This window comes from Anomaloglossus baeobatrachus, chromosome 4 (genome assembly GCF_048569485.1).
Source record: "Anomaloglossus baeobatrachus isolate aAnoBae1 chromosome 4, aAnoBae1.hap1, whole genome shotgun sequence".
NCBI lineage: Eukaryota > Metazoa > Chordata > Amphibia > Anura > Aromobatidae > Anomaloglossus > Anomaloglossus baeobatrachus.
In genome coordinates, this window is record NC_134356.1 from 650,234,717 (window position 1) to 650,249,592 (window position 14,876).

A 14,876-nucleotide genomic window follows, 5' to 3' on the forward strand; every position below is an offset into this window, starting at 1 on the left:
AACATGTGCCGGGGGTGGATAACGGGGTGGCTGACGCTTTATCTCGTTTTCAGTTCCACAGGTTTCGGGAGTTACTGCCGGGGGCGGACGAGGTCGGAGCGGTGTGCCCAGAGGAATTGTGGAGCCTGGTGAGGCAGTGATTGCGGGTTTGATTAGGAATTCGGTGACCGAGGTGACTTGGTGCCGTTATGCTAAGGTGTGGGTTGAGTGGCAGGCAGTGCTGGGTGAGATGTTTGGTAACGGGCGAGCGGATTATTTACTGGCGCTCTTGGCATTGGTGAGTGAGGATTTTAGGGCTGGGAGGTCAGCGTCGGCGGTGGCGATTAGGGTGGCGGCCGTGGCCTTCTGGTTAAAGGTTAGGGGTGAGCAGGACGTTTCAAGGGACTTTCGGGTACGGCAAGCATTGAAAGGTTTTCGGAAAGGGGTGAAGGTGCGGGACACTAGGCGGCCCATTTCATTGGACTTGTTACGGCGTTTGGTGGATGGTTTGCAGGGGATTTGTGTCTCAGCGTATGAGACGGTGTTGTTTAAAACTGCTTTCGTGTTGGCTTTTTTCGGGGCTTTTCGGATAGGAGAATTGGTGAGCCCGTCAAGGGTGATTGGGGGTGGTTTGCTATTCGAGGATGTGTCGGTAGAGGGACGGAGAGTGGAGTGTCGGCTTCGGCGGTCCAAGACGGACCAGATGGGTCGGGGCAGGTTGGTAGTGTTGTATGCGGTGCAAGGGGATGGCTTGTGCCCGGTGCAGGTGGTGAGTCGGTTTTGTGGTCTGCGGGGCGGTCTTCCGGGCCCGCTGCTACGTCACGAGGACGGGGCTTGGTTGTCTCGTTATCAGTTTGTGGCAGTGCTGAGGAGTTGTTTGCGCTGGGCGGGTGAGCGCCCAGAGGATTATGGGTCCCATTCGTTCAGGATTGGGGCGGCTACCGAGGCTTCTCGTTGGGGTCTTGGAGATGACATGGTGAGACGGATTGGTCGGTGGGAGTCCTCTCGTTTTCGTGGTTATGTGCGCCCGCAGTTATTATCTCGTTGAGGGTTCTGATGGGGAGTTGTTTGTTTTGCCGTTAGGTCTTGTTGTTCTTTGTGGCAATCTGGAGTGCTGGTGTTGTTGTTAAAATTGTTTCCTTTATTGTAGGAGTGTGTCTGGTCTGGATCCTGGGGCACTCGTTCGTTTTTTGGGGGGCCCGTCGGGCCGACGCTCGCCCGAATGGTCGGCAGTTGGGTCTGGACAGGTCGCTGGCGTCGGTCAAGTGGATTGGAGTGCGGGGCATGGAATGGAGCAGGGTCGTGACGGAATTCGAGTACTATTGCAGGATGGACAGACCCCCGAACGTGTTGGTTTTGCACGTGGGGGGGAATGACCTGGGTTCGCCGGCATCCCGCGATCTGATTCGGGACATTAAGATCGACCTACTGCGGTTGTGGGCAAGGTATCCGGGCCTGATAGTGGTGTGGTCGGATATTGTGGCCAGATTATGGTGGAGGGGGGCCCGGTCGGTTGAGAAGATTAATCGCGCCCGGGCACAAGTGAACAGGGTGGTTGCGCGTTTCGTGCGGAGAAACGGCGGCGTGGTGGTGAGGCATGTGGACCTGGAATCGGCGAAGTGGCAGTTTCGGAGAGGTGATGGGGTTCATCTTAATGACATTGGTTCTGATTTATGGGCCCTGGGTTTGCGGGATGGTGTGGAGCAAGCCTTGGGCGTGTGGCGGGTCCAGGCCACGTAAGGTGTCACGTGTCCTGTCCTGTGGCGGGGGTAGGTCTGGTCCAGAAGCGGTTGGAAGGGATTTGTAGCTGGACCGAGAGGCACTGTCTTGGTATGGTGTCTCTGGGTTCCGGGAAATTGCAGGCACGGGGTTCTGCAAAGTTTGGGGGGTATTAATCCGTGGGGTGATTAATACCTCATCTCTGGGTCGGAGTGTTGCGGCCAGGGATATTGGTGTAGGAAAGGGTTTCTGGACCGGGCCTACATAGGGTTTCATGTACCGTTTATTATTATGTGTTACCTATTATTGTGTGTTTGGGGTCGCCCGTTGGACGGCGCCCCCTTTGTGGTAGTATGTTAATAATAGGTAATAAAGGCTGCTGTGGCCAATTTGTTTAACCAAGTCGCATGCAGTCGGTGTATTATTTTTAGGTTAAGTTTTAAGGGGTATAGTAACCATCACGACCGGAAAATCCTTCCTCAGTGGTCAAGAAAGCCATGGACCCCATAGGGGGGAGGGGCGACATGACCAGAGGGAAGGGAGGGAGTGGGGGGTTAATAAAGGTATAATGAGGGGCATTATGGGGAAGGTATAGGGGATTGGTGGAGAAAAGGATCCCTGTAGGGGAGGGGGGGGGGGAGTATAAAAGCGATGAGGGAGGGTCTTACCTCCCCTTTTGGACTCCGGACGGCGACAGATTCCCGCCCACCCTCCCTTTTTTGCGTTTGTGAGTTTGTTTAACTATGTTCAAAAAAAAAAAAAGGAATTATTATAAAAGGAATGTATGTTTTGTCGCAGCAGCGGGGGTAGGTCTGGTCCAGAAGCGGTTGGAAGGGATTTGTAGCTGGACCGAGAGGCACTGTCTTGGTATGGTGTCTCTGGGTTCCGGGAAATTGCAGGCACGGGGTTCTGCAAAGTTTGGGGGGTATTAATCCGTGGGGTGATTAATACCTCATCTCTGGGTCGGAGTGTTGCGGCCAGGGATATTGGTGTAGGAAAGGGTTTCTGGACCGGGCCTACATAGGGTTTCATGTACCGTTTATTATTATGTGTTACCTATTATTGTGTGTTTGGGGTCGCCCGTTGGACGGCGCCCCCTTTGTGGTAGTATGTTAATAATAGGTAATAAAGGCTGCTGTGGCCAATTTGTTTAACCAAGTCGCATGCAGTCGGTGTATTATTTTTAGGTTAAGTTTTAAGGGGTATAGTAACCATCACGACCGGAAAATCCTTCCTCAGTGGTCAAGAATCAGCCAAAACCATTTACTTGATTGTAGAAGCAAATAGAAGTAGAGCCTGTGCTGTTTGTACTGTAAATCATTGATGTAAAATGATAAATGAAAATCCGATACCAATGGATTGTTCCGAAATATGGTAACTTTATTACATGTGACGAATTGGGCACTTAGCACTGATTTTTATTAGGTTGTGTTAACGATTAGTGTTGTTGAAGTTGATGAAAAGCAAATAAAATCTTATTGAGTCTTTTGGATGGTTTTCATCGGCATGTAGTGACAACTTTTATCGCCGCGGCTTCGATGGACCTATGTTCAGAAATAGAAGATCTCATCCCATATATTATTCATGCAGAAGAGATATGTTTATTGTTAAATACAACACGTATTAGCCTTCGTCAGTCATGCCTTACAGACGTTGCCTACTATTTTATGGATGACCTACCCTTAAGCGGGCTTTACATGCTACGATATTGCTAGCAATTGCTAGCGATATTGTACGCAAAAGTACCCGCCCCCGTCGTACATATGATTTTGTGTGATCGCTGCCGCAGCAAACATTATCGCTGCGGCAGCGTCCCACGTACTTACCTGGTCGGCGGGGTCACTGTGACTGCCGAACAATCCCTCCCTCAAGGGGGAGGGACGTTCGGCATCACAGCAATGTCACCGCAACGTCACTAAGCGGCCGGCCAATCAAAGCGGAGGGGTGGAGATGAGCGGGACGTAACATTCCGCCCACCTCATTCCTTCCGCATTGCAGCTTGCGGCAGGTAAGGAGACATTCCTCGCTCCTGCGGTGTCACACACAGAGATGTCTGCTGCCGCAGGAGCGACAAACCACATTGATAATCAACCAATACCGATTTGTGGTGTTGGGAACGATTTTCACCATTTTTGAGGTTGCTTAAGGTCGCTGGTACGTGTCACACGCTGCAATATCGTTAATGACACCGGATGTGCGTCACTAACAACGTGACCCCGAAGATAAAACATTAACGATATTGTAGCGTGTAAAGCCCCCTTTAGGCTAGGCCATCAATATCTGATCGAAGGGGGGGGGTGTAAGCCAATTCAAATGATAGTGGATGGATCTGTAGTACCCAGCTATGGCCACTATAGATTTGACAGAGATACTGTGTTTCGGTGGCATCCTAGAACTTCCAGCCCTTGCTATTACAGCTGATTGGCACTGGCTGTTGCACTCACACTGATCAGATATTGATGACCTATCCTAAGCCATGTATATAAGTCATGAAGAGGATATATATGTATTGAAAAACATAACATATTCTATTAGCTTTCATCAAGTCTGCCCTAAAGAGGTTGGCCATTACTTTTTTTATGGATGACCTATGCTTAAGATAGGCCATAAATATATGATTGGTCGTGGTGCAACAGCATATTTAAATGCCTGCGATTTAATGAGGGCAGACTCATTGAGATCAGCATGAGTCTCAGTCAACGGATCCAGGAATTCTCAGCCAGTCCTCCACATTGCTACTTGCCATGTCTCCAACTGCAAAAATGTCTGTTATCCAATGAGGGCAGGCACATTGAGTTCAGTATAGCCGTCGGTCAACAGATCCGAGTTTGCTTATCTGTTCTACTCTACTTGCCAGGTTTCAAACTGCATAATGTCTGCAATCCAATGAGGGCAGGCACATTGAGTTCGGCATGGCTGTCTTCATTTGACCTGGGGATTCCCAGACAGTCTTTCAAACTGGTACTTGCCAGAAGAGATAAGCGAACCTGTGGAAGTTTGGTTCGGCAGCTGCAGCCAAACTGTAGCTTCACTGGTTCAGACTTGGCCTGAACACCAATGGAAGTCACTGATTGGCAGTTCAATTCTTTGCTCACATACAGCCAACCATAAGCAAAATACATCCGGGGGAGGGTGGGGTTTTCAACTTTTTAAGGGGGTTGCAAACTAGATCGAATCACGCAGTTGTTACCGCTAGTGCAAGCCATTCAAACACTGCAAGCAGCTCGCACCGGACTGAGCATCAAGCATACCTAAGCACAGCAATACTGGCACCAATGGTCAGCATATGTAAAGATTCCGAACTTTGAACCCAAACTCCGTTTTTTTTTAAAGTCGATGTTTGGCCTGAAAACTGAACACCGAACAACGGGTTTGCTCATCTCTACTTGCCAGGCCTCAAACTGCGAAACGTCTGTGATCCGATGAGGGCAGGCACATTGAGTTCAGAATGGCAGTCGAAAAAGCATGCTTAAATGATAGGGGGTTTATCTGTAGTACTTGGCCATGTCTACTATCGTTTTGATGGAACTGCTGTGTTCCGGGAGCATCCGAGAACTTTCAGAAGCCGAATAGAAGCATATCTTGCTGGACAATGTTGGCTTAGAGTTTTGTTATTCTTAAAAGTCTTCAGTTTAGGAGACCTCGTCATCATACATAAGCTGAGTCTATCTCACATGTTCTCATACACTAAACATCTTTTTTTTAACATAGACTCTATCTTTATTTTTTTTTCTCCTTCAATCCTACTGTTACAACTATACGCCGGAGGCGTCCTCCCTCTTGGGTCAGAGTCAGGGTGCCTCCTGTCTCTCCGCTGCCCGAGACCAATTCTGCGGGTGCTGCTTTGCCTCGGTGCCTTAGCAGTTGGCCCAATCCTCCGCTGTGTTACTGGTGGCTGTTAAGCTGCCAGAGTCTACGTGTGGAAAACGGGAAAGTGAACATGCTCGGGCCAAGTCTTTTGCTAAGTCTGACTCTTTGGCCAATGCACATGCGCGTGACGTGACATCTTCGGATTGTCCGTCTGACATCAGCTTCACCGTTGATGTAGCTTCGCTGGAATGGCTGTTGGACATCAGCTTCCTTGACCACGTGGCTTCGCAGGATTGGCCGTTGGACGTCATCTACACTGATTGGGTGTGAGCTGAGACTAGGTGGTGCTTAGGTTATATAGGGATACTGCCGATGCAGGGCATTGCTCAATCTTTACTTGCCTTGCGGCGAGTGCGTGTCTTATGCAGGTTTCTCACTAATCACTTCTTAACAGTAATAGTCAGTGTCTGTGCGGTCTAGCATACCAATTCTCGCAATCCTAGTGGCTGTGACAGGGCTGGTGAAGCCACTGTTGTTCCTGAGCCTGCTTCACCTTTAACAGTATAGCAGTGCTGGAAAAGCGTACTGCTATCCGTACCTTTACTTTATTAAGCGGCAGCGCTGGTTGAGCAAGCCGTTGATCTGAACCTTATTGGTAGCAACTGGTACTTCTTCGCAGATAGTGTGGTGTGACTCTGCTGAATCCGTAATTATGTATGTTTATTGGTGCACTTTCTCAACCGCAGTGGTCTCTCATGGTTGTTCGTGTAAAAGTGAGTGTGCAAATAACACTTACCATTTGTGCTCTGTTAATTTAAACTTAGTTATACTGTAGTTGTCCATCTAGCTCACTGGGCTGTTAGCACCTATATTCCATCCATAGCACAGTGCACCCTGAGTTGCGCTTAGGATTGCGAGTACCTACCAATTCTTAATCAAGGATGAAATACCATATCTGTTTTTAGAGAAGTTGGGATATTAAAATCTAGACCATTCTTGCACTCTAGTGGGTTGAAAACTTCGACATCCTTACATCGCCATATCGCAAAATGTAAAATTAAATCCCTCCAATTTTGGCTTCTGTCCATATCACTTACATTGGGCTCTTTATTGATACCTACATACAGTCATATGAAAAAAGTTTGGGCACCCCTATTAATGTTAACCTTTTTTCTTTATAACAATTTGGGTTTTTGCAACAGCTATTTTAGTTTCATATATCTAATAACTGATGGACTGAGTAATATTTCTGGATTGAAATGAGGTTTATTGTACTAACAGAAAATGTGCAATCCGCATTTAAACAAAATTTGACCGGTGTAAAAGTATGGGCACCCTTATCAATTTCTTGATTTGAACCCTCCTAACTACTTTTTACTGACTTACTAAAGCACTAAATTGGTTTTGTAACCTCAGTGAGCTTTGAACTTCATAGGCAGGTGTATCCAATCATGAGAAAAGGTATTTAAGGTGGCCACTTGCAAGTTGTTCTCCTATTTGAATCTCCTATGAAGAGTGGCATCATGGGCTCCTCAAAACAACTCTCAAATGATCTGAAAACAAAGATTATTCAACATAGTTGTTCAGGGGAAGGTACAAAAAATTGTCTCAGAGATTTAAACTGTCAGTTTCCACTGTGAGGACCATAGTAAGGAAATGGAAGAACACAGGTACAGTTCTTGTTAAGCCCAGAAGTGGCAGGCTAAAAAAAATATCAGAAGGGCAGAGAAGAATGGTGAGAACAGTCAAGGACAATCCACAGACCACCTCCAAAGACCTGCAGCATCATCTTGCTGCAGATGGTGTCAATGTGCATCGGTCAACAATACAGCGCACGTTGCACAAGGAGAAGCTGTATGGGAGAGTGATGCAAAAGAAGCCGTTTCTGCAAGCACGCCACAAACAGAGTCGCCTGAGGTATGCAAAAGCACATTTGGACAAGCCAGTTACATTTTGGAAGAAGGTCCTGTGGACTGATGAAACAAAGATTGAGTTGTTTGGTTATGCAAACAAGGCATTATGCATGGAGGCAAAAAAACACGGCATTCCAAGAAAAGCACTTGCTACCCACAGTAAAATTTAGTGAAGGTTACATCATGCTTTGGGGCTGTGTGGCCAATGCCAGCACCGGGAATCTTGTTAAAGTTGAGGGTCGCATGGATTCAACTAAGTTTCAGCAGATTCTTGACAATAATGTGCAAGAATCAGTGACGAAGTTGAAGTTATGCAGGGGATGGATATTTCAGCAAGACAATGATCCAAAACACTGCTCCAAATCTACTCAGGCATTCATGCAGAGGAACAATTACAATGTTCTAGAATGGCCATCCCAGTCCCCAGACCTGAATATCATTGAAAATCTGTGGGATGATTTGAAGCGTGTTGTCCATGCTCGGCGACCATCAAACTTAACTGAACTGGAATTGTTTTGTAAACAGGAATGGTCAAAAATACCTTCATCCAGGATCCAGGAACTCATTAAAAGCTACAGGAAGCGACTAGAGGCTGTTATTTTTGCAAAAGGAGGATCTACAAAATATTAATGTCATTTTTATGTTGAGGTGCCCATACTTTTGCACCGGTCAAATTTTGTTTAAATGCGGATTACACATTTTCTGTTAGTACAATAAACCTCATTTCAATCCAGAAATATTACACAGTCCATCAGTTATTAGATATATGAAACTGAAATAGCTGTTGCAAAAACCCAAATTGTTATAAAGAAAAAAGGTTAACATTAATAGGGGTGCCCAAACTTTTTCATATAACTGTATTCCTATAGTATGTAAGTAAGGCCACTCATTAATTAAAAAGAAAGTAGAGATGTGGGAGGCACAGCTTAGACATTTACTGTGGATATGTAGAGATAGTAATACCTCTTAAAGTTCCAAGCTTGAGATGACCTATTGTCATGAATGTGTCATGGGTGACAGTTATGTGGTTTCAGGCCATAGAAGTTCACAGTGTCTGGCTGCGCATAATGCTCCCTGACTTTCCATTGTTCCTGCTGTCAGTATTCATTGGTATACGTAGCTTTCATGCTGGATTCATGTCCCCCTATTGGACCCAGCAGGAGCTCGCCTTCCAGAAGCTCACCATCAGCATTCTCTTAGTGCTTATATACCCCATACTTCTTTTGGACTGGTGCTGATGAGATTCTTCAGTTTATTCAAGCACTGGGTGGAAGTAGGTTGCTTGTACTCTTCTGTTGTGTTGTTGCAGAAAGTGTTGCTGAACTTCTACCTGTGTCATCTGTAGATAAGCAGTTCATGCATTTTCCCCTTGTGTGTCCTTCTTATGTCATCTATAGCGGTTAATGGGGTTGACAAAAAGCTCATCCCATTTGTTCCTTATTTAGGGATCAGCACTAAGGACACCTAGGGTCAGGTATCCGGCTTGGCGCATAGGTGCGGAACCTAACTAGGCTGGTGAAGGACCCAAGGGACCAGCAGTAGGCTTGGTCAAGGGTCACCATCTTCCTTTACCCTAGACACAGGGTTTCCCTTCCCTTTCCCCATGCACTTAGTATCTCCCTGTACCTAGTGTGACACGTATCCTCTGACTTGTCTCCCTCTGGTTTCTTTCCACCCAATTCTACATTTTTGAAGTCTCTATCTATTTGAGTATAGTAGATCTTCCCTCTTGAATAGAGGAGCTTCCCACACGGCAAAAATAGTAAAAATTGCTAGCATTCAAAATGATGAATTTGTTGATGTATTTTTACAAACCCTTTACCTATACTTAATGTACGTAAAAAATCTTAAATCTAGTGCAACTTCTCAATAGTCCCAGTCCAAATAACCATAACCCAAAGAAATATACTGTGGGAGCCTACGGCCATACAATATAACATAGTTTCGAACAAATTATTACATGACGTGATGTGTTTGAGCCAATAAGGGTGAAACATTGCAGGATAAAACCCCATTACAGCTTATTTCAACATTACACATTGCACCAGTGAAAAGAGGAAAACATGCAATAAGTCACAAGGACGGCACTTTCACACTGAGACAACATAATGGCCTAATGGTTTGTATTTAGTAGACTTCATTCCGTTCTTAGAAGACAACTTTCATGGTGAACAACGATAACTCCTCGTTATTTCATCCTCGTTCTACAGTTAGTTTCATAGCCCGTGGCTTTCTAAAGCCAACAGATTAGAGAAATGCAGTTAAGAGAACACATTGAGCTAGCTTTAAACCATGTATCTAATGACTCACCCTATTATCTGAACTGGGAGCCATAGTATCCGTCATCCATGAACCAAACCTAGACCCCGAGGCACGTATCGTGATTGGGTTACTGACGCCTGTGAGTTTACCGCAACCTGAAATTGCAAAGGGATATACAAGAGGTTAGAATGAGTAACTTTATAGAACAAGCTTAGATATATCTGAGGCTAACTTTTAATAGAAGGAAAAAGATTCTTGGTCTATTCTTTTTAACACTATATTGTCTTTATATTTCACAAATTGTCAATTTGCTGGATAATTTTCTCTCCCCTTCCTAACCATTACCATTTTGTAGACTCACATAAGTTGCCAATATAACAGACATGTTTTAGTTTATTGGGCACACGTTTTTCTTTCCCCCTGATGAAACAAACAACATAATACTGCGAAACACGCGTTGGGGACCCTCCTTAAGGAGATTTTGGTGTGGCCTCACTCTTTATGCTTTTTTCTATAGTATGGGTATATAACATTGAGAGTGTACAGCTTCTTCTTTGTATATAGATGTACTATTGTACCATTATATGGCAGTAAGGTGAATGTTCCCATTTTGCAATGACAATATGTAATAGGAATGTGTCATGATCCAGGACCGGTATTTTCCGCTCCAGAGTTTCACAGACCCGGCCTGGCAATGTCAGCGGTTAACTCCCATCAGCCTCATTCTGGTTTCAGGAGACACTATATCTGGTCTCTGAACCTGCATTCCTGTGCTGGTTATAGTTTTGCTCTGCAGCCTGTGACTTGTTCTGGTGAGTTTTTGTGGTTTATCTGACTCCTTGTTGTCATGCCCTGACCTCTACCCTCCCCCGTTCATCCATCTGTCCCAGTCCCTGACTTCCTGCTCCTGTCAGTTGTTTGTGTTCTCCTCTGCATTCCTGATCTCCCGACTTCTGACTCGGTTGTGTTTTCTGACTTGATTTTGATCCTCCCTCTGCACTCACTTGACTTTCCTGGCTAGACCCTGACTGTTTGACTACTCTATTGCCCCCTGGTGGTTTGCCTGTTAGCTGTCTGCTGGAGTTAAGGGGGCTTTACACGCAGCGATATCGCTAGCGATATCGCTAGCGAGTGTACCCGCCCCTGTCGTTTGTGCATCACGGGCAAATCGCTGCCCATGGTGCACAATATCGTTAGGAGCCGTCACACAGACTTACCTGCCTAGCGACGTCGCTGTGGCCGATGAACCACCTCCTTTCTAAGGGGGCGGTTCGTGCGGCGTCACAGCGGCGTCACTAAGTGGCCGTCCAATAGAAGCGGAGGGCCGGAGATGAGCGGCCGTAACATCCCACCCACCTCCTTCCTTCCTCATTGCCGGCGGCCGCAGGTAAGCTGTAGTTCGTCATTACCGAGGTGTCACACATAGCGATGTGTGCTGCCACGGGAATGATGAACAACCTGCGTCCTCAACAACCAACGTTTTTTTGAAAATGAACGACGTGTCAACGATGGACGATTTGGTGAGTATTTTCCATCGTTAACAGCCTCTTGGTGTCACACGCAACAACGTCGCTAACGATGCCGGATGTATGTCACGGAATCCGTGACCCCGGCGATATATCGTTAGATACGTCGTTGCGTGTAACGGGGCCTTTACTTTGCTGTACTTCAGCTGCCTTTCTGTTACAGTATAACTTTGGCTCTCCCTTCTCTACTCTGCTGCCACCTAATGGGGAATACGCTGTACTTCGTCTTTCTAGCCCTTAGTACAGCGTGATAGGATGGCTCAAAATTACTGTCCACCGGGATAACTTTTCTAATGTGGGAATTTATGCATTATTTTTCTATCTCTATGTAAATCGCACTTGCACTTTAATATTATGACTGTGGCAATTAATGGTTGAATTCTTACTGTATCGCCAGTATTACTTGTATGGTTTTCTGTGAGCCTCACCTTTTTGTCCCTTTTATATTGCCACTTTTTCTCCTTCTGTCTCGTTGTATGAATTTTTAAAGATATCTAGCACTTTGCAATTATTAAATGGAACCTGTCACCAGATTTTGGTCTTCTAAACTAAAACTATCACCTTAAGCAGCACCTGTGCTGCATTCTATAAATTGCACGTTACGCCCTGATCCCCCCCACTGTAGACTCCACAAATACGTTTATAAAATCTACTGCCCTGTGTGTAAATTGCGCAGTCCAGTCCGTTGGGTGTCCTAATCTGCGACTCCTGTCCCTCCTTTTGCCGTCCTCTTGTGCTGATTGACGTATATGATCCTTCGGGCACCATCCATGTAGGTGGGCAAAATTTCTCCCCTGCCCAGCCACATTCCCGTTCCGCACACTCATCTAAATCGCAGGGCAAAATCTTGCGCCTGTGTAAAGAACTCGCCGGATCGCGCAGGCACACCTATGTTTTCGGCTCTACCCATAATAGAGCAGAGTGAAGTAAGCCTTTCCTAACCATTACCATTTAGTAGGTACACTCATGCAAGATGCCAATATAATAGACATGTTCCAGTCGACTGGATCAATGGGTTATCAATATATCAGTTTAGAAACATATGATATCATTACAATATAGTATGGTAATGTTATATCCCCACCAAGACAAGTATTCCCACCCAACTACAAAAGTATTCTTCTGTTAAAAATATCCCAGGAACAAGAAGATAACTTCTCTCTGAAGCTTAAGAGGATGGACAAGGTAAGTTAGTAATGGTATGGAAGTTGTATCTAAAGGATCTTTAGTTGATTGTAGAGAGATGATGTGGTTGGCACCTTAAGAACTGTGACCAGTATTGGCAACGCTCAATCCCGTACCGCCTTTCCTTCAACATGAATATCAACCACTGGAGTCACCATGGTAAGGCTGCAAAAACTGCCAAGAATAGGGGACTGTTGAAGAAGTTCAAACTCCACGTAACTCCTTCACCTGAGGGCAATTCTCACTTATTATTTTCCTCCCCGTCTTCCAAGATGTATAACATTTTAATTTTTCCATCATCATAGCCTAAAGGCCCCGTTACACGCAACGACGTATCTAACGATATATCGCCGGGATCACGGATTCCGTGACGCACATCCGGCATCGTTAACGACGTCGTTGCGTGTGACACCAACGAGCGGCCGTTAACGATGGAAAATACTCACCAAATCGTCCATCGTTGACACGTTGTTCATTTTCAAAAAATCATTGGTTGTAGAGAACGCAGGTTGTTCGTCGTTCCATCGCTATGTGTGACACCTTGGGAACGACGAACTACAGCTTACCTGCGGCCGCCAACAATGAGGAAGGAAGGAGGTGGGCGGGATGTTACGGCCGCTCATCTCTGCCCCTCCGATTTTATTGGACGGCTGCCGTGTGACGCCGCTGTGACACCGCACGAACCGCCTCCTTAGAAAGGAGGCGGTTCGCCAGCCACAGCGACGTTGCTAGGCAGGTAAGTCCGTGTGACGACTCCTAACGATATTGTGCGCCATGGGCAGCGATTTGCCCGTGACGCACAAACGACGGGGGCGGGTACGCTCGCTAGCGATATCGCTAGCGATATTGCTGCGTGTAAAGCCCCCTATACTGTGACTTGTTTCTTGTGGGATGAGTTGTACTTTTGAATAACTCCATTAATTTTACCATGTAGTGTGCTGAAAAATGTTCCAAGTGCATTGAAGTAGCAAAAAAATTGCAATTCCACAATTATTTTTTGCTTTTTTCTTTTCCCGGGTCAATATGAGTGTGTAGATACCAAAAATGTATAGTTTTTTGTACAAAATGTAAGACATTTTCTGTGTGAGACTTATTTTTGGTGCCCTGAACTGATGTCTTTCCCGATACTTTTTTTGGTAGATGCGATGTTTTGATCGTCTTTTATTGCATTTTATTGCAATATTGTAGTGACTAAAAACACATAATTTTGGCGTTTTGATTCTTTTCTCATTACAACATTTTCTGATCCGACTAATTTTTTAATATTATGATAGATTGGACATTTTTTAGAGCAGCATTACCAAATCTGTGTATTTTTTATTTTTTTTCATTGTTCTATTTTCAATAGGGAAAAAGGGGGAAATTTAAACTTGTGGGTTTTTTTTATTTTTTTCATATTTCCAAAAAAATGTTATTCTTTTTTTAACTGTATTTACAAGTCCCTTTAGGGGACGTAAAGCTGCAATCATCCAATCACTTGTGATTTATACAGAGCAGGACATCACATCTGCCCTGCTGTAGAGAGCTGAATCACGACGTCCTAGGAACGCGGGCGTTTACAGGAGGATTGTAATGACAGGCACAAGGGTCATCAGCTGACCCCTGTCTATCATAACAACTAATCGGCACCCCATGATCATGTCAAGAGTGCGCCATTTAGAGCAGGGAATCACACACCACCCTGCCGTCAAATGTTAAATTCGTCTGTAAGAGATTGACCGTGGGGTTTAACTTGTTCACAGCCAGGGTCGAATCTTTTATCCACCCATAGTTGTTAGACTCACATGTGTCTGAAAAATGTGTGCTTAGCGATGGAGCCCGCATCAAAGGTAGAGGCACGACTTTTGAAGTACAGTACATACACGTTAAAAGTCATGACTGGGTGAAACGTTTCAGTGATTAATTTTATGGCCTTGGTGAGAATCAAAGAAATATAGTCAAGTGATTTCCAAAGCTCTAAAAAGAAAATCCAAAAACGTGTTTATTTATACCTGTAATACCCACACTGACGTCCCCACATTTTTCTGCCCTACCTCCCTAGATAGGGATGTCAGGCCCCTCACCCGTCTGGCTTCGCTGTGGTGGCTGCTCCGTTCCTGTCCTATGCTTCTGTCTTTCGGAGGCTGTGTGCTCACAGCAGGCTTCCTGGTTCTGCCTTAGGGACTCGCGTGTGGTCACACCCCTTTCTTAAAGGGCCAGCATACCCTTAACCCGGAAGTGCCTCTCAGATCACGTGAGAGCCTGCAGCTATTTAAGGTACTTTCTCCCTTCAGAAAGTGCCTGGACAACAAATCTAATATGTTGCTAGTTCTCAGGGCCCCTAGCACTGTGATGCTGCTGTTGTATTGTGCTAGTTCTGCTGCTGACATATGTTTATAATTAAAAGTACTGCTGCTATCCCAAATCCCCCACTGCTGCAAGCCACTACACCGGCCACCAACCACGATACCCGCTACCACAAAGTATCATCACCAGCTGCTGC

At 45.6% G+C, this 14,876-nt stretch overlaps 1 protein-coding gene across 2 annotated transcripts in view; it reads right to left on the reverse strand.

The window, feature by feature from the left end:
- Positions 1 to 14,876, reverse strand: part of OLFM2 (olfactomedin 2) — a 514,357-nt gene that overhangs the window by 87,848 nt on the left and 411,633 nt on the right. For both annotated transcript variants that reach the window (XM_075346476.1, XM_075346475.1), the window contains exon 5: positions 9,732 to 9,838. In XM_075346476.1, the coding sequence (XP_075202591.1) occupies positions 9,732 to 9,838 (107 nt within the window). The remainder of the gene's footprint in view (positions 1 to 9,731; positions 9,839 to 14,876) is intronic.